The sequence below is a fragment of the Trichosurus vulpecula genome, chromosome 5, assembly GCF_011100635.1.
Source record: "Trichosurus vulpecula isolate mTriVul1 chromosome 5, mTriVul1.pri, whole genome shotgun sequence".
NCBI lineage: Eukaryota > Metazoa > Chordata > Mammalia > Diprotodontia > Phalangeridae > Trichosurus > Trichosurus vulpecula.
The window spans coordinates 155,912,656-155,931,424 of NC_050577.1; the positions used below are offsets into that span (position 1 = coordinate 155,912,656).

The 18,769-nt window shown below is 36.7% G+C and overlaps 1 protein-coding gene across 3 annotated transcripts in view; it reads left to right on the forward strand.

The window, feature by feature from the left end:
• The window catches only part of CD36 (CD36 molecule), a 90,495-nt gene that overhangs the window by 49,471 nt on the left and 22,255 nt on the right, over nt 1–18,769 (forward strand). For all 3 annotated transcript variants that reach the window (XM_036761560.1, XM_036761558.1, XM_036761559.1), the window contains 5 exons: nt 1,262–1,422; nt 8,124–8,268; nt 13,384–13,563; nt 14,228–14,319; nt 17,450–17,496. In XM_036761560.1, the coding sequence (XP_036617455.1) occupies nt 1,262–1,422; nt 8,124–8,268; nt 13,384–13,563; nt 14,228–14,319; nt 17,450–17,496 (625 nt within the window). The remainder of the gene's footprint in view (nt 1–1,261; nt 1,423–8,123; nt 8,269–13,383; nt 13,564–14,227; nt 14,320–17,449; nt 17,497–18,769) is intronic.

Consider the following 18,769-nt stretch of genomic DNA (forward strand, 5'->3'; position numbering starts at 1 on the left):
TTTTAACAGTGTATGCATGTTTTTCCCTTTAAAGAGACATCTGTTGCTAAACCAAATACTACCAGCATTTCACTGAGGGACTATAGCTTTGATATTTTGGAGTATTTGCTGGGTTTGTGTATAGGAATAATGTGGTTAGAGAGGCTTTGTATGCCATTTGCAAACATAGATACTGTCCCTCCAATGTGCTTTTTAGGAAAATTATGAAGACCTTATACTGTGCTTGTCAAGTCATCTTCTGGCTAAAGTAACTCACCAGCAGCTATGGGAATGTAGAATTTGAGTTCACCTGAGGCCTGGAATCACAGACTAGAGCAAATAAAAGGAAAAGTATATTAGAGTTGAACACGAAGAGGGGAAATGTTAATACATGATACTTTGGGCTAGAAACTTGCTGAGACTTCAGTCCTCCCTTACAATCCTACTTCAGATGACTGTAGATGTGGAAAGCTAAGCCAATGGAATGTCAGCTGTCTCAGACCCCAAGCTGAACAGGCTTCCATTGATGGTTTGGGGTAAATGTTTCTTATCAGAGTACTGGCACAGCTAACTTCAGATACTTATTTTTTTTGCCTAGAAAAACTCTGAAAAACCATTTATTAATGATTGTAATCTGTGTCATCGGAGTTTCTCTTACCAATTGGTACACTTTGCCAATGAAATCACAATTCTTCAAAGTAGCAAAGTAGATGGCTGACTCTCTCCAGAGTTCCTCAAAGACTTTTGAGTTGGCTATTTAATATCCAGTGTTTCTAGAACAGCATTCTTTAAGGAAATAGCTTTTAAATATTTCTGTATTTTTTTGGTTGTTGTTTTGGTTCCCCCTCCCCCACCTCCCTTTGTGCTTAAGCTAAGAGAATTACACACAAACAACCAGGTAGCTTTTTCACTGCTATGAAATTCTCAAATCATATTCAAAATTTACTTAACATTTTGTTGCTAAATTTTGCAATAAAGTTGATCCAGGGTTAATCCTCCTCTTGACAACCATTTCCTTAATATCATAGAAACTTGTTTGCAGTATTGCACACTTGCTGTCTCTTGGCAAAAACTTAACTTGAAAAGGTTACTACAATAATTTAAAACAAATTCTGTTGCAAGTATGTGGCAACATTGCAGGGTGACTTTTTTGCCTGTGTAACAAGGTTGCTCTGTTAGTTTTCCATTTGGGTGATGAAATGTTATGAACTCCCACTGATATAATCAGCATTTTTTTTTCCTGCAAACTAATCCAAATTTACTGATTTTTTTTCTTCCACAGCAATGTGTGATTGAAGAAGGTACAATTGCTTATAAAAATTGGGTTAAAACAGGCACCGACGTTTACAGACAGTTTTGGATATTTGATGTGCAAAATCCGGAGGAGGTGATGGTCAATAGCAGCAACATTAAGGTTAAGCAAAGAGGCCCTTATACATACAGGTAAGTGAAAATTCAGAAAAATAAATGGCAACGTCTCCTGAACGTCAAATGCTGTCTGCTTATTGCCAAAAAAAACCCCGCTTTGCTAAGGATGTGTTTATGAATCCTTTGCCTGCTTTAGAAAATGGAATATACCATGTCTCTTCTTGGAATGAGAGAAATAAAAGCACAAAAGAGGCAAGTCTGGTGGCTTCCTCAATAATTTAATCAGTAGCAGAAAGAAATATCATGCATGTTTTTAAATCCCACCAACTTAATCAAACTCTGGTTAAATCCAAATTTCTTCAATGACTTTTTTTAAACATATTTATTAGCAAGAAATTCATGTTTTGGGGCAGCTAGGTGGCGCAGTGAGTAGAGAATGGGCCCTAGAGTCAGGAGTACCTGAGTTCAAATCCTGCCTCAGAGACTTGACACACTTACTGTGTCGCCTTGGGCAAGTCACTAAACCCCAATTGCCCTGCCTTCCCCCCTCAAAAAACAAACAAAAATTTAAAAAAAAAGAAATTCATGTTTCCATCTGTTAGAGTTGTTCATGTTTATTACCATATTTTCATGTTAGTTCAGTGGTTGGATGTATGTGCTAAGTAGAGAAATCTTCTCAGAGACAAAAATCAATTTTGCCAACATTAAGTACATGCTAGTTTCCTATAGGTTATTATACAAGGTTCATGCAGTATAGTTTATATGGTTTCCAATCAAAGAAATAAAGCTTTTCTTTGGGATGTTGAAAGCCATTCAAAAAGGTTTTTTGCCTATATTTCTATTTAGAGCATAAAATTCCCAGGCTTCCCTTTATTTTTTTCCTACTTTTCCCCAATAATTAGACTCCTGAAATGTATATTTATATATACCTCTGAGTAGACCAGATTTAAGAATGTGGTATTTCTACTTCCCAAACTAGTTCCTGCCACATTATCTGGTAGGGGCCAATGGAAAGAATTTCAAGGGTTTGGGTTCAAATACAAGCTCTGTTATTTACTATGTGTGTGATCTTTGGCAAATCAATTCATCCCTGCAAGCCTATTTCCTCATCTGCAGATTGAGGTGGTTGGAAAACCTGAAAGGTCCCTTCTATCTCTTAATCTATGATTCCATGATTGTCCCCCCTCATGGATATTTATATTCCTCTCTAAACTGTTTATAAAGCTTCTGTCCTAACTGGTCCCATAGCCGAGCATTCTATTTGCCTTTAGTCATTGTTCACATTCAAATTCTACTTTTTCTCATTTTATTTTATTGTAGGCAGCATTTTTAGGGTCAAAAATGAAGACAGTATTCATGTAGAGTAGTATCTTTAGGATGAGAGTTGGGTTTTTATTCTTTCTTTTCCGTTTTTTCCTTATCTCTACTACTTAGTACAGAGCTTTATACTTAGTAGGTACTTAATAAATACATGTTAAATATACAATCTCACTCCAAAAAAAGAGTATAAAATTTTGTTAAACTTATGTCCCATTATCTGGTGCTGCCATGTTCTCTTCTTCCTTCTCTTTTTCTTGTTTATATCCCTCCTCATTTTCTTCCTTTTCCTTTTTTTCTCCTTTTCCTCCTCCTCTTCTTTTCAATATCTTCCTCCTTTTCTTCCTCCCCCCACCTTCTTCTACTTCTTCTTTTCCCTCATCCTCCTCTCTAAAATCACCTCCCAGAGAAGTAAAAAGAGGCCCATTTGCTGGCAAAAGGAGCAACTATTTCTTCTTCTTGGTCCTCCTAAAGTTAAATAAATAAATACAAAACAGGAAAAAACCACCACCGTTTCCCTATTTCCACACGCCAGAGTTGTATGGACAAGAGCTTTCTGTATCTCATTGGAAGTATGTCTGCTAGCTAGGTGACAGTATTTAGGATTAGAAGTTACCTTGAGGGAAGAAGTCATTCTTCTTCATTTCTTGGCCTTCAATTCAGCATTATACCTAGACCCAGAAAGATCCACTTTTATAAGCCTCTTAAGGTTCTCTAAAGTCTATTTCAAAGTTTAGCTGTTATGAAACTCTTATATCTAAACCAAATCCTCTTTAAGATATTCTAACTTTGAAACAGAAAAAAAATTAAAAGCAACCGCTTGTAGTTGGACAATGCTTACCATTTCCTTTTGAACTTGCACTTTGGTACAACATGGATAAAATGCATATTAGGCTTCAAATTCAGATAATTAGTCCAGTTACAAATCTTTTCCAAAAACTAGAGGATGGAAAAGCCAACTTCAGATCAGCATTTTCTTTTAAAGAGTGCCATCTCTTGGCTAGATGTTGTAATTGCAAAACTAGCAAACAGCCATATTTAGGTATAAATCATTGCTGTTATGAACATACTCCTTTAAAAGGCATGTAAGGAATTGATCAGGGATATTGTAATAGCCATAGCTATTTACAATGCTATTCAATTATATGAATAGAATTCTCAGATTATATGAATTTGATTCTCAAAAATGTAAGAAACTGCCTGGAATGGAGCAAGGACTCAACATGATCCATTTTTAAACAATTTATAGAGCTTCCAATAAGGAGATAACAAAGATATCATCTCTATTAGGTGATCTTACAAATTTTTAAATATTACGTAATTCTATCATATTCTAAATACAATGAATGAGGCTTTGGCTGCATAGTCATAAAACCCACAAATTTCAAATATTGATAGCACTAGAATAATAATTTTGCCAAAAAAGTTGATGTTGTGATAGCCATGACAATCTAATCAATTTATTTTGTGCTTTCTGGTCAATCTTAAAGCATTTTGTCCTAACAGAAGCCTTTTTTGTTTTTGCAAACATCTCTATTCTTTTTTTTTTTATTTTTATTCTTTTTTATTATTTATTTATTTAATATTTTAGTTTTCAGCATTGACTTCCATAAGAGTTTGAATTACAAATTTTCTCACCATTTCTACCCTCCCCCCCCCACTCCAACATGGCATATATTCTGATTGCCCCATTCCCCAATCAGCCCTCCATTGTCACCCCACTCCCCCCATCCCCTTTTCCCTTACTTCCTTGTAGGGCAAGATAGATTTCTATGCCCTATTGCCTGTATATCTTATTTCCTAGTTGCATGTAAAAACTTTTTTTTGAACACCTGCCTTTAAAACTTTGAGTTGCAAATTTTCTTCCCCCGCACCACCCACCTCCCCTAAGAAGGCAAGCAATTCAACATAGGCCACATGTGTATCATTATGCAAAACCCTTCCACAATACTCATGTTGTGAAAGATGAACTATGTTTTGCTCCTTCCTGTCCTATCACCCTTTATTCAATTTTCTCCCTTGACCCTGTTCCTTTTCAAAAGTGTTTGCTTTTGATTACCTCCTCCCCCCATCTGCCCTCCCTTCTATCATCCCCCCTTTTTATTTCCTTCCTCCTTTCCTGTGCGATAAGATACCCAACTGAGTGTGTATGTTATTCCCTCCTCAGGTCAAATCCAATTAGAGCAAGATTCACTCATTCCCCCTCACCTGCCCCCTCTTCCCTTCCTATAAAACTGATTTTTCTTGCCACTTTTATACAACATAATTTACCCCATCCTATCTCTCCTTTTCTCTCTCTCTCAATATATTCCTCTTTCATCCCTTAATTTGATTTTTTTGATATCATCTCTTCCTATTCAATTTACCCTGTGCCCTCTCTCTCTCTCTCTCTCTCTCTCTCTCTCCCTATATATATATATATATATATATATATATATATATATATATATATATATGTATATATATATGTATGTATATGTATACTCCCTTCAGCTACCCTAATACTGAGGTCTCATGAATTATACACATCATCTTTCCATGTAGGAATGTAAACAAAACAGTTCAACTTTAATAAGTCCCTTATGATTTCTCTTTCTTGTTTACCTTTTCATGCTTCTTTTGATTCTGGTGTTTGAAAGTCAAATTTTCTATTCAACTCTAGTCTTTTCACTGAGAAAGCTTAAAAGTCCTCTATTTTATTGAAAATCCATATTTTGCCTTGGAGCACGATACTCAGTTTTGCTGGGTAGGTGATTCTTGGTTTTAATCCTAGCACCATTGACCTCCAGAATATCATATTCCAGGTCCTTCGATCTCTTAATGTGGAAGCTGCTAGATCTTGTATTATCCTGATTGTGTTTCCATAATACTCAAACTGTTTCTTTCTGGCTGTTTGCAGTTTTTCTCCTTGATCTGGGAGCTCTGGAATTTGGCAACAATATTCCTAGTTTTCTTTTTGGGATCTCTTTCAGGAGGTGATTGGTGGATTCTTTAAATTTCTATTTTACCCTCTGGCTCTAGAATATCAGGGCAGTCTTCCTTGATAATTTCTTGAAAGATGATATCTAGGCTCTTTTTTTGATCATGGCTTTCAGGTAGTCCAATAATTTTTTAAATTATCTCTCCTGAATCTGTTTTCCAAGTCAGTGGTTTTTCCAATGAGATATTTCACATTGTCTTCCATTGCTTCATTCCTTTGGTTCTGTTTTATAATATCTTGATTTCTCATCAAGTCACTAGTTTCCACTTGCTCCAATCTAATTTTTAAGATAGTATTTTCTTCAGTGGTCTTTTGGACCTCCTTTTCCATTTGGCTAATTCTGCCTTTCAAGGCATTCTTCTCCTCACTGGCTTTTTGGAGCTTTTTTGCCATTTGAATTAGTCTATTTTTAAGGTGTTATTTTCTTCAGTATTTTTGGGGTCTCCTTTAGCAAGTCATTGACTTGTTTTTCATGGTTTTCTCACATCACTCTCATTTCTCTTCCCAATTTTTCCTCTACTTCTCTAACTTGCTTTTCCAAATCCTTTTTGAGCTCTTCCATGGCCTGAGACCAGTTCATGTTCTTCTTGGAGGCTTTTGATGTAGGCTCTTTGACTTTGTTGACTTCTGGCTGTGTGTTTTGGTCTTCTTTGTCACCAAAGAAAGATTCAAAAGTCTGAGTCTGAATCTAAGTCTGTTTGACCCTTGAGCTTTTCATGGGGTTACAACTTCTTGTAGAGTAGAGAGTGCTTTGTCCCAAGCTTGAGGAGCTGCACTGTTGTTTTCAGAGCTATTTCTGCACAGCAAGCTCTGCCACACCAATGATTCTCCTCCTCCAAGAACTGCCAACCTGGACTGTGACTCAGATCTAAGCAGTCTCTGCACTCCCACTCTGATCCCTCACTTAATTCCTCCCACCACGTGGGCCTGGGGCTGGAAGCAACTGTAGCTGTAGTTCTGTCCTCAGAGCTGCACACCTCAGCTGCCCCCACGGCAGTTGCCAAACCCTGAACTCCTTTCACTCTGTCCCTGAAGCTTTTCCCATTAACCTTCTCTGTGTTCTTTAGTGTTTGTGGGTTGAGAAATCTGGTAACTGCCACAGCTCACTGATTCAGGGTGCTAGGGCCTGTTCCACCTGGCTCCTGGTCTGGTTGGTCCAGGTGAGGCTCACACTTGGCTCTACTCCACTCCACTCCCACCTCCGTGTGATAGACCTTACCCAGCAACCATCCAGCCTGTCCTGGCTGGAGCCCTGCTTCCCTCTGCTATTTCATGGGTTCTGCAGTTCTAGAATTTGTTCAGAGCCATTTTTTATAGGTGTTTGGAGGGTCCTGGGGGAGAGCTTTAGGCAAGTCCCTGCTTTCCTGCCACCATCTTGGCTCTGCCTCAATGTGCAATTAAAACTCACTGTGCTAAATTCTTAGGCATCTAGTTTAACCGCACCTTTTGAGAGAGGAAGAGCCTGAGAACCAGTGGAGAAATAAGTTTTATATAGCACCTTGACTCTTTTAAAACCCTTGCAATAAATTTTCTCATTTGAGCTAAACATCTCTATTCTTATAGATTTTTTTTCAGATTATGGTTTATATGTAAAAAAAATAAATAAATAAATAAACTTTAAGTTCTAGTCCATGAAATTAAACTCAATATATGAAACTTTCCCTTTATCTTTAATCTCTCCTTTCCTATTCCTGACCACCAAGATATAATTTTTTTTTCATTCTAACCATTCCCCTTTGGCCTCCATCTTTGAAAGGACTAGTTGAGTCATGAATATATTTGGCAAAGATCACCTTCATCCCCAAGTTCTTTAAATAAAGCATGTGAGTGGGAGTCACCTCATATATAGTTATAGCATAAATATCTGGACCAAACTCTCTTTTCTCCCTCTGTTAGCTATTTTCAGATGCAAAAAGGGATATGAATGTTTTAATTATCTCTTATTGTTCGCTGTAACCCTGGATGTACAGTTCATCCAATAAAAGTATCCGACATCTACATATCTATAACCAGACTAAACATGTCAGGCAGCCTCTTAGGCAATCAGCAATCTTTGTGAAAGAAACATGATAATTATTTAAGTTAAGCTTTGACTAAGCGATGAGCTGTGACTCTTTTTATTGTAAATGACATTGTAAGTTTAAAATTTCTTTATTAGGGTTAATATTAGGGTAAGAAATCGAACCAGAGACTCAGCAAATCTACTGAATTATTATTAATTAAATACCCACTCTATGTATGTCACCTCTCCTGAGTCTCAACATATCTAAAGAAATCCATTTAAATATGTAGCTGATCTCCTATAAAGTCTAGCCTTTTACTCAATTATACATTCACATGAAAACAGTTTATTTTTATCCTTCGTATTGCTCTATATGTACAATTGATGATTATTTATAGCTTTGGCGGATTATGCCATAAGATTTATTATAATCGGTGTTTAGGAAACTATTTTTTAAATTTTCATTTCGTTTTTCAGAGTCCGCTATCTGGCCAAGGAAAATCTAACTCAGAATTCAGACAACACAATTTCTTTTGTGCAGCCCAATGGTGCCATCTTTGAACGTGGACTGTCAGTTGGGTCAGAAGATGACAGTTTTACTGTCCTCAATCTTGCTGTTGCAGTACGTATATCAGGATGGGGTAGCAGACAGGTGGCGGTGGTAGAGTGCTGAGTAATAATATAATTTGTTTCCAAACCCCTTGGACTCCATTAAAGTCAACTTGTTGTTAAAATGATTCTAATACAAAGCAGGCTGAAAAAAAAATCCTAGTCTGATATAACACATTTTGCCTATAACATGAATATTAATATAATTCCAAAATACTAGTCTTTAAAAGGAGTCATCAATGCATGGGAAGTTTAAAAAACAAAACAAGTGATTGTTAAAAATAAATTCAAGCCTCAAAATGGGATAATGATTTGTTTGGGGCTGTTCTTGCCTCCTTTCTCAACTTTGATTTATTTCCTTTCTAATTTTGCAAATATTTAAGTATCTAGGTCTTCCATTTATACTATGATGACTTTGGATACACCATTGAACTTCCTTGGGCCTCAGTTTCCTAGTATATAAAATGAGGTGGTTGGACAAGATGGCTGCTCAAGGCCTTTGCAATTCTTAATTTGTGACACCAAGATTTTTGTTCAGCCAGTGTGTAATATTGGAATTTTGTCAGTGAAATCTCATTGGATTTGGAAATAGATCTTAAAGGATGGGAGAAATATGCTTAAAAAAACACTTAAGAACATGAGCATGGTATGTTCAGGTTCTGGCTAGATTTAAAGGCTCAAATAAGAAAGAAGTGGAGGAAGAGATTGTATGAAATACAACATGTATAGTTTTGGAGAATATTAAATGCCAGGATAAGGAATTTTGACTTAATTCTATACTCAGGGAGAACTAATAAATGGAGGTAAAATTATGAAAGTAGAAAGAGGAATGACAGGTTTATTAATTATCCTTTTGGAGCTAGTATGCAGAATAGATCAGAAGAGGAAGAAAATAGATGCCAATTACAAGGTTAATGAAAGAATTATAGAAGGAGATAATAGTCAATGTAAGGATAAAATTGTCTACAGCTTCTTTCTACCCTCTCCCAGAACAGAGAACTTATTTCCCTTGTCTTTTTTTTTTTTTGCTTTCTACTTGGTCCCAGTACATTAACCTGTATAGTATTCTAACAGTTAGAATACTGGGTCTGTATCTAGAGTTCTGTAATTTGGAACCTTGGGGAAATCATGATTTATCTCAGCATCTATCTGAGTCATTCGATCTTAAAATTAGAAGGAATCTTATATTTCTGGACCACCCCTATCCCTCACCTACCCAAAACATGAATCATCTCTATCACATGCCTGACAAGTAACCATCTTGCTTTAGTTTGGGGAATTACAATGATGGGTGAATTCAGTACTCAAGAAGGGGGACATTCCTTTGGGTATCATTTTAATTTGTTTAAAAAAACTCTTTCCTCTATTTTCAAATCTACTGTCTTATAATTTCTGCCCATTAGTTTTAGTTTTCTCTTTCCATTTAAAAAAAAAATGTAATTCGTGTTCTCTCACCAAGTTTTTGATAAGATAGGTGTTATCTGCTCATATTATTTCTTTCAATTTGAAGGTTGTTTGTACATAGGGACATACTTTTTCCCAGATGTCTAATTCTGCATGAGTTATGTTAATGTTTCTGTGAGTTATAAAATATTATCTAATTTTTGATATGATAATGTGCTGGAACTCTTTGGAAGAAAAAAAGTATAGGCATAATGCATGTCTATACTATCAAAATGATCTTGACTTGAAGATAGCAGCAGGAAACCAGAGACTAGCATGAGCTCCCTGCCGAGTCCCTCCAAAAACCCATAAAAAATGGCTCTGAACCAATTCTAGAACTGCAGAACCCACAAAACAGCAGAGGGAAGCAGGGCTCCAGCCCAGGACAGCCTGGATGGTCTCTGGGTGAGGTCTATCCCACACTCAGCTGGCAGCTGGGAGGTGGGAGTGGAGCAGAGCCCAGCGTGAGCAGTGCGGACCAACCAGACCAGGAGCCGGGCAGAGCATACCTTAGCCACCTGAATCAGTGAGCTGCGGCAGTTACCAGACCTCTCAACCCAAAAACACTAAAGACAGCAGAGAAGGTTAGTGGGAAAAACTGTGGGAGTGGAAGGAGTTCGTGGTTCGGCTACCAGCCCTGGGGGCAGCAGAGGTGGGATAGCTACAGCTGCAGTTGCTTCCGGCCCCAGGCCCACCTGGTTGGAGGAATTAAGTGGCGGATCAGAGCAGGAGTGCAACAGCCCGCTGAAGATCTAAGCCCAGTCCGGGTTGGGGGTTCTTGGGGAAGGAGGAGTGCTGGTGTGGCAGAGCTAGCACCTCCCCCCGCCAATGTGGCATGTAGAACTCTCCAGTCTACAAGCAGTCGTACCCCGCTGAAAAACTTAAGAGTCAAGTTAGTTGGTTGGGAATATGGCCAGGCAGCGAAAACGCGCCCAGATTCAGTCTCAGACTTTGGATTCTTTCTTTGGTGACAAAGAAGACCAAAACATACAGACAGAAGAAGTTAACAAAGTCAAAGAGCCTACAAGAGAAGCCTCCAAGAAAAACATGAACTGGTCCCAGGCCATGGAAGAGCTCAAAAAGGATTTGGAAAAGCAAGTTAGAGAAATAGAAGAAAAATTGGGAAGAGAAATGAGAAGGATGCGAGAAAACTATGAAAAACAAGTCAATGACTTGCTAAAGGAGACTCAAAAAAATACTGAAAAATACACTGAAGAAAACAACACCTCAAAAAATAGACTAACTCAAATGGCAAAAGAGCTCCAGAAAACCAATTAGGAGAAGAATGCCTAGAAAGGCAGAATTAGCCAAATGGAAAAGGAGGTCCAACGGACCACTGAAGAAAATACTACCTTAAAAATTAGATTGGAACAAGTGGAAGCTAGTGACTTGATGAGAAATCAAGATATTATAAAACAGAACCAAAGGAATGAAAAAATGGAAGACAAAGTGAAATATCTCATTGGAAAAACCACTGACCTGGAAAATAGATCCAGGAGAGACAATTTAAAAATTATTGGACTACCTGAAAGCCATGATCAAAAAAGAACCTAGATATCATCTTTCAAGAAATAATCAAGGAGAACTTCCCTGATATTCTAGAGCCACAGGGCAAAATAGAAATTGAAAGAATCCATCGATCACCTCCTCAAATAGATCCCAAAAAGAAATCTCCTAGGAATATTGTCGCCAAATTCCAGAGCTCCCAGATCAAGAAGAAAATACTGCAAGTGGGGAACAGTTTGAGTGTTGTGGAAACATAATCAGAATAACCCCAGATCTGGCAGCTTCTACATTAAGAGATCGAAGGGCTTGAAATACAATATTCCGGAGGTCGATGGAGCTAGGATTAAAACCTAGAATCACCTACCCAGCAAAACTGAGTATCATGTTCCAAGGCAAAATATGGATTTTCAATAAAATAGAGGACATTCAAGCTTTCTCAGTGAAAAGACCAGAGCTGAATAGAAAAATTGACTTTCAAACACAAGAATCAAGAGAAGCATGAAAAGGTAATCAAGAAAAAGAACAAGAAAAAGAAATTGCAAGGGACTTACTAAAGTTGAACTGTTTTGTTTACATTCCTACATGGAAAGATGATATGTATGATTCATGAGACCTCAGTATTAGGGTAGCCGAAGGCAATATGCATATGTGTGTGTGTGTGTGTATACATATATATGTATATGTATATATGTATATATGTGTGTGTGTATATATGTATATATATGTTTATGTGTATATATATATTTATATTGAACTGTGTATGTGTGTATATATATATATATACATATATATATATAAAAAGAGAGAGAGAGAGAGAGAGAGAGAGAGAGAGAGAGAGAAGATACAGGGTGAGTTGAAGATGAAGGGAAGATACCTAAAAGAAATAAAATCAAATTAAGGAATGAAAGAGGAATATATTGAGAGAGGGAGATAGGGAGAGATAGAATGCGGTAGATTATTTCGCATAAAGGTGGCAAGAGGAAGCAGTTCTGGGGGAGGAGGGGAGTGGGCAGATGAGGGGGGAATGAGTAAATCTTGCTCTCATCAGATTTGGCCTGAGGAGGGAATACCATACATACTCAATTTGGTATCTTACCACACCGGAAAGAAGAGGGAAGAAGATGAAAAAGGGGGGGATGATGGAGGGGAGGGCATATGGGGGTGGAGGTAATCAAAAACAAACACTTTGGAAAGGGGGCAGGGTCAAGGGAGAAAATTCAATAAAGGGGGATGGGTTGGGAAGGAGCAAAATACGGTGAGTCTTTCACGACATGAGTATTGTGGAAGGGTTATACACAATGATACACATGTGGCCTGTGTTGAATTGCTTGACTTCTTAGGGAGGGTGGGTGGGAAGGGAGGAGGGGGGAGAATTTGGAACTCAAAGTTTTAAAAACAGACGTTCAAAAAAAAAGTTTTTGCATGCAACTAGAAAATAAGATACACAGGCAATGGGGCGTAGAAATTTATCTTGCCCTACAAGAAAGGAAGGGAAAAGGGGATTGGAGGGGAATGGGTTGACAGAAGAGAGGGCTGACTGGAGAACGGGGCAACCAGAATATATGCCATCTTGGAGTGGGGGGGGAGGGTAGAAATGGGGAGAAAATTTGTAATTCAAACTCTTGTGAAAACCAATGCTGAAAACTAAATATGTTAAATAAATAAATTAAATTTAAAAAATAAAAAAAAATTATCTTGACTTGGTTGTTTGATTCAGTTTTATTGTAAATATCAATGCACAAAATCATAGGTGATGAACAACCTCATTTTACAAATAAAGAAACTGAAGCCCCAAGAGGATAATAACTTACATAAGGCCAAATAGGTAGCAAGTGGCAGAAAATTAATTCCAACTTCCCTCTTCTTACCCCCAAATCAATACTGGTTAGTCTATTTATGATCTTTTGGGGGTATACATATCACCAGACCAGTCATATGTTCACCAGCTGGATTACAAAAGCATGAATAGTATTAACTGCAGCAAGCAGCAATAATCCCTGCAGCTAAAATAGTCTGGTTTCTTGTTAGATATGTTGATTGAGCTGGAATGGTTTCAGTGGATTTGGTGACCTAAATCTTTTGGTCTTGGCAAGATTTGGCAGCAGTCTTAAGCAAATGCTGCCGTTTCCATTTATGGTAACAGGCTCTTTGTCAAATTTTAACTTAATTTTTTTTACAGGCTGCACCCATTTTGTATCCAAACTCCTTTGTCCAGATGGTATTAAACACATTTATCAAGAAGTCACAATCTTCTATGTTCCAAGTCAGAACCTTGAAAGAACTGTTGTGGGGCTATACAGATCCGTTCCTAAGTTTGGTTCCCTACCCCATTGATACCACAGTTGGTGTATTCTACCCCGTAAGTAACAAATATTCATAGTTCATTATACCTTGTGGATGTATAAAGAAAACTGATTGACATTCAATTGAATCATTGTGGCTTTTAATGTTATATTATAAAAAGAAATAATGCCATAGATATTTTAAGACCTCCTAGGAAATGTATTGTTGAAATAATGGAAACAGCCACAAACACAAGGAAATCATCAGAGTTATGCTAGTGATTCCAGGTGAACAGAGAATACAATTGACCCTTTTGTTTTAGTACCCAATATAGTCATTATCATGTATTAGAAACTGTCTTGATTATAATTTCATCTTTTTTCTATATTATTTCATTTCAATTGTTAATTCTAATCTGTTTCCTCTCAATTTGTAGTTTCCTGCCTCCTTCATAGTTCTCTATTTTCTCCTTTTTTTGTTATACTAGTAAACAATTAGTTTGCTTTCTAAACTAAACAACCCTATTTAATTTTCAGATCTTGGATTTTTCAAGCTGCTTAGAGTGTTATGTTTAAATTTAGTAGCCCATGGACCTTGAATCTTGAAGATTTTCAATTGTGTCTTAATTTGTATATTAAATAAAAAGTCACCATTTTCATTAAGATGATTCCTTACCATTATACAGGTTTAAAAAGTGACTTGTTGCAGAAACAGATTTCTCTCTTTTGTCTTTTTTGCAGTACAACAACACAGCAGACGGAGTTTACAAAGTTTTCAATGGAAAAGATGACATAAGCAAAGTTGCAATAATTGATACTTATAAAGATAAAAAGTATGTGACCCTTTATTGAGACCATGTTATTTTTACTTGTGTGTATCTAAAATCTTTTGAGGGGCGGTTTAAACTGGGAAGTTTTAAAGATAACTTTTTTCTAAGTATAACCTTAATTCTTGGGCTGAACTTTTTTTTAAATTTTTTTTAATCACGAAAACCAGCTGAAAAATGACCAGTTGAATTGAATAGCTAATTTTATTTTACGTACAAAAAGCTAATGAATTGGTTTGAGTTTTGTTGAGGGTACCACAAAAATTGAGATATATCCATTGACATTAGAGTCAACTTAAATGTGTCTTAACGTGATTGAGCGAATTATCATCTTTTCTTATATGGAGTACTGCTACCAAGAATCCTTGTAAGGTTATTCTTCCTTTCAGGATTTGTGCCTCCAAAGGTGATTGACAGGTTAGATTTGCCTATCAAATAGTCCTCTTCTCTGCACTTAGAATTAAAAGTATGAAATGCTATTCTCTGGGCTTTTTCCTATTGCCACATGTGACCAAAAAGGATATAGAAAGCTTATAAAACTCAATTATGAGAAAGTGACCTAGTATTTCTATATTGATAAAGCAATATCTTCTTCTGATAGTAAAAAAATAGAATTAGTATGAATGAAGGTTTAGAACTTATAATTTGTAAGTGCATTTGTAATCTATCTGTATAATTTTAATTTAACTTTGGAGGTAGAAAACATAGCTCTCTTTTCTTATCTCGTAGTGAGCTAGGAAATATAACTTTAAGAAGGAAATTGGTCATTTGTTCCATATTTTCCACTCTACTAGGCAAATGTTTTAATTCCTTGACTATATGATTTCCTTGCTACATATTTAAGGATGCTGTTTTTTTTAAAGTTCGTATGAGAAAAACCTGGGAGAGGGAGGCATTTGGTGTACTGAAAGATGATGTGCATCGTAAACGTATCATGATAACCAAAAAAAAATCTAATGTGAGTTTAGTCCAAATTAAGAGGAATATAGTACTCAGTGTGGAGAAGATTATTGTCTTGCTATACTTGGACTTGGTCAGACCACAGGTGGAATATGTTCAGCTCTAAACACGACATTTTAGAGCAGGCATGGGATTAAGTTGTGTAAGTAAGTATATAGGGATACTTCAGGGGAGGCAATGTTAGATATGTCTGGAATCTTGCCTATACCTCTGGAAGGGATACTTTAATTATTTTTTTGAAGGGAACATAAGAAGGAGGCACACAGATGACTTCTTTGTTCTCCTCTGAGGGAGAAAGTACCAGAATAGAGTTATGTAATACATCTGCCCACCTAAATGTTTCTGGTCTAGGGGCACTTTCCTGGTCACTATCTCTTAAGGAGAAAGACACCCAAATCTTTTACCTACCAGTCTGATCCATTTCTACTATATGAGAGTCACCCCGAAGACTTCACAAATAGTGAATGGAGAGTAAATAGATTTATTTAAGAAGACTGAAAACAAAAAAAATAGTTCCACAGATAATAATATACACAATTGTGAATGAGCTCTTCAAATGGAAGCAAAATCACACTCATTCAAAGGAGGGCCTAATTTCAACCCAGTGGAAGTTCCCCATAGTCTCTATGGAGCCAAGGTAGAAATTAAGATGGTGATAAGGAGCTGGCCTCTTCTGTATGGCCACAAGAGCCTTTTTCTTTCTCCTCCCATTAGTCAGTTGTCCTTTTTTTAAAAAAGTATATCACAAAAGGAATGAATGAAGAATATCTCTCCTCCTCATAGCTCTCCTGCCAACTAACTCCACCAGTACTTCACATACACAGGAAGGTACACATCAGAATTTTTCCTACCAATTAGCAGAGTCTTAGGCAAAATGCTCCTGATTTCACTGGAAACATGAGTTCCATTAGGAAGGATACTGATCAACAAGGAAGAATCCATACGAAGACTCCCAAAATTTCTTGTAAATTGTAATAATTTGTAAAAGACTAGAAAAGAGATAATTTAGGGAAAGCAGGGAGTGTAAGATTCAATTATTAGAAGGATCTTGATATGGAAGAGAAATTAGACTTATATTTAAAGAGGGAGGAACTAGGAGCAACGAGAAGATACAGAGATATAAGATTAGATCCAGCGAGATGAAAAGTTTCTTACCAATTTGTGATGGTTGTTCAGTAGTTTCAGTGATTTTTGACCCTTCATGACCCCATTTGGTGTTTTCTTGGCAAAGATACTGGAATGCTTTGCCATTTCCTTCTCCAGCTCATTTTATGGAAGCTCTGCCAGCCCTAGGCAAGTCCCTTGACTTCTCTGGGCCTCAGTTTCTCCATTATACCAAATGGAAGGGTTACATTAGATAGCCTCTGAGGTTTCTTCCATCTCTAGATCTTTGATCTTATGTCCTTATATGCAATGTCAGGAAGATTCAAGGAAGATAGGGAAGAAAACAGAACCATAAAATTTAGAAATAAAGGCAATATGGTGTTGTAGAAAGTTGGCATGACTTCAAGTCCTGACTCACTTAACCTTTTAGTATCTTAGACAGTTATCTAAGACTTAAAGTTCAAAAGTGGTGTCATCTTCATTGGTAGAGGGAATTTCCTCACTAGGCAGGCATTCTACCAGTGGAAATAGCAAATCTGACCGAAAACGAAAGAAAATAGATATGTAACACATAAGGCATCACATGTATGTTCAAATAAAGTATCTGTATTATGCATGTTCTTTTGTTTTATCTAGGCACAAATTAATTCTCTGTATTACCTACAAAACATCTCAGTTAGACTGGAGGTTTAAAAAAAAAGAAACAGTAGAAATTGTGTGGTTTGCAGCTTCACTGTGAAAAGCTTAACTTCTCTAATGATTTTTCTCTGACCTATAGCAGTTCCAGTTTACTTTCATATCCTTTACTCATATTTTCCAAGTATAATTGAAAATACAAGTAATAATCGTTTCATAACTCTTCCCACCTATTCTGCGTATTTGATGCTCTAACCAGTTAGAATTCTGTAGTTTGCCATTCACATCTCTCCCTACTAAGCCTGAAATACATACATACATGCATATATATGTATGTGTGCATAATATGTATATATATATATATATATACATACATTTGCAAAAGAGGTACACACAAGGTAACTATATCAGCTCATTGGAATATCTTTTGTTCTAGGAATCTCTCATATTGGCCGGGTTACTGTGACATGATCAATGGCACAGGTAAGGATGGATATTCATGGACAGAATTTTAATAAATGTGTCAATATTTTGGCCATCTAATGATGGCATACAAAGGCTCAAACCTGTATTTACACAGATTTACCTGAATCCTTTAAAAAAATTTTACTTAAAAGAATCCTCTTCCTAGTAACAGCAATATAGAATGTAGAAGTGTTAAAGTAAATGGCTGACTTCTGTTCATATCTCTTGAAAAACTTATAGAGATAATAATATGGACTTGAAAGAATGGAAAATCAGGATAATTACTTAAAGGCAAACACCTGAGTTTTGAAACCAAGGAAGAATGAATGAAATGGCAAAATAGGGCATGTCTATTTTAAATGTCCAGAAATAAGGGCGGGGCGGATAAATAAATTGTGGAGAAATGTATCTATTCCATATTGTAATTATCTGATCGTATGAAATACATTAAAATTGTCAACAAGGGACACAGAAAACTAGTAATAAAAGGTTTGAGTTGATAACAGTAGGTAGCATAATTGTGTAAGGCAATAGGAAGTAGAGCTGAGCTTTTGGTTCTAGGGAAGTTAGTGGGCATTTTTGCTAAGGAAATTAACATCAAAGAGTTATCCATTATCAGGGAGTTATCAGGGTTCAGTTTGAAGGATATTAACTCTGGAGTCAGCAATCCTGGCTTCAGATTTCGCTTCTGATGTTTAGTTCCTGCGGGATTGAGAAAGTCAATTAACTTCCCTACCCTGGGCTTCAGTGTTTACTTCTTTCAGATGAGAGGCTTGTACTTGATGGGTCTTTGAACTTTCTTCCTGTTTTAGATCTCACCCAACAATCTTGTGGTCAGTGTAAAGCACAAGTCAGGAGAGTAAGGGAAAGAGAATACAGATGACAAATTTTAAACAGAGGTAACATAGAGGCATCATGATAAAGAGGTGACCTTAGAGTCAGAAAGATCCAAGTTCAAGTGCGAGAGCATATCATCTCTTGGTGCTCTAGGCAACTTTCTGACTAAAAAGCTGCAGAGATGGTGCCAACCTGCAACAATGCCATCACAGGCACAGTCCCTATCTCTTCCCCTCAATTGGAAAATATAAGAATAAGGAATGGTTGAGCTCTTTATGATATTATTTCCTCAAAGCATTGGGTTTTCTCTGCTTTATGTGAAGTAGTAGTATCGATTCCTGACTTTCAGTAGTTTTTTTTTTAACTTTCTGATTAATGATCCTGGTTTCTTTTGCTAGGTTTCCTTGTCTCAATTACTCCCAGTCTCCTAATGAATGAATATATCGGTCTAGTG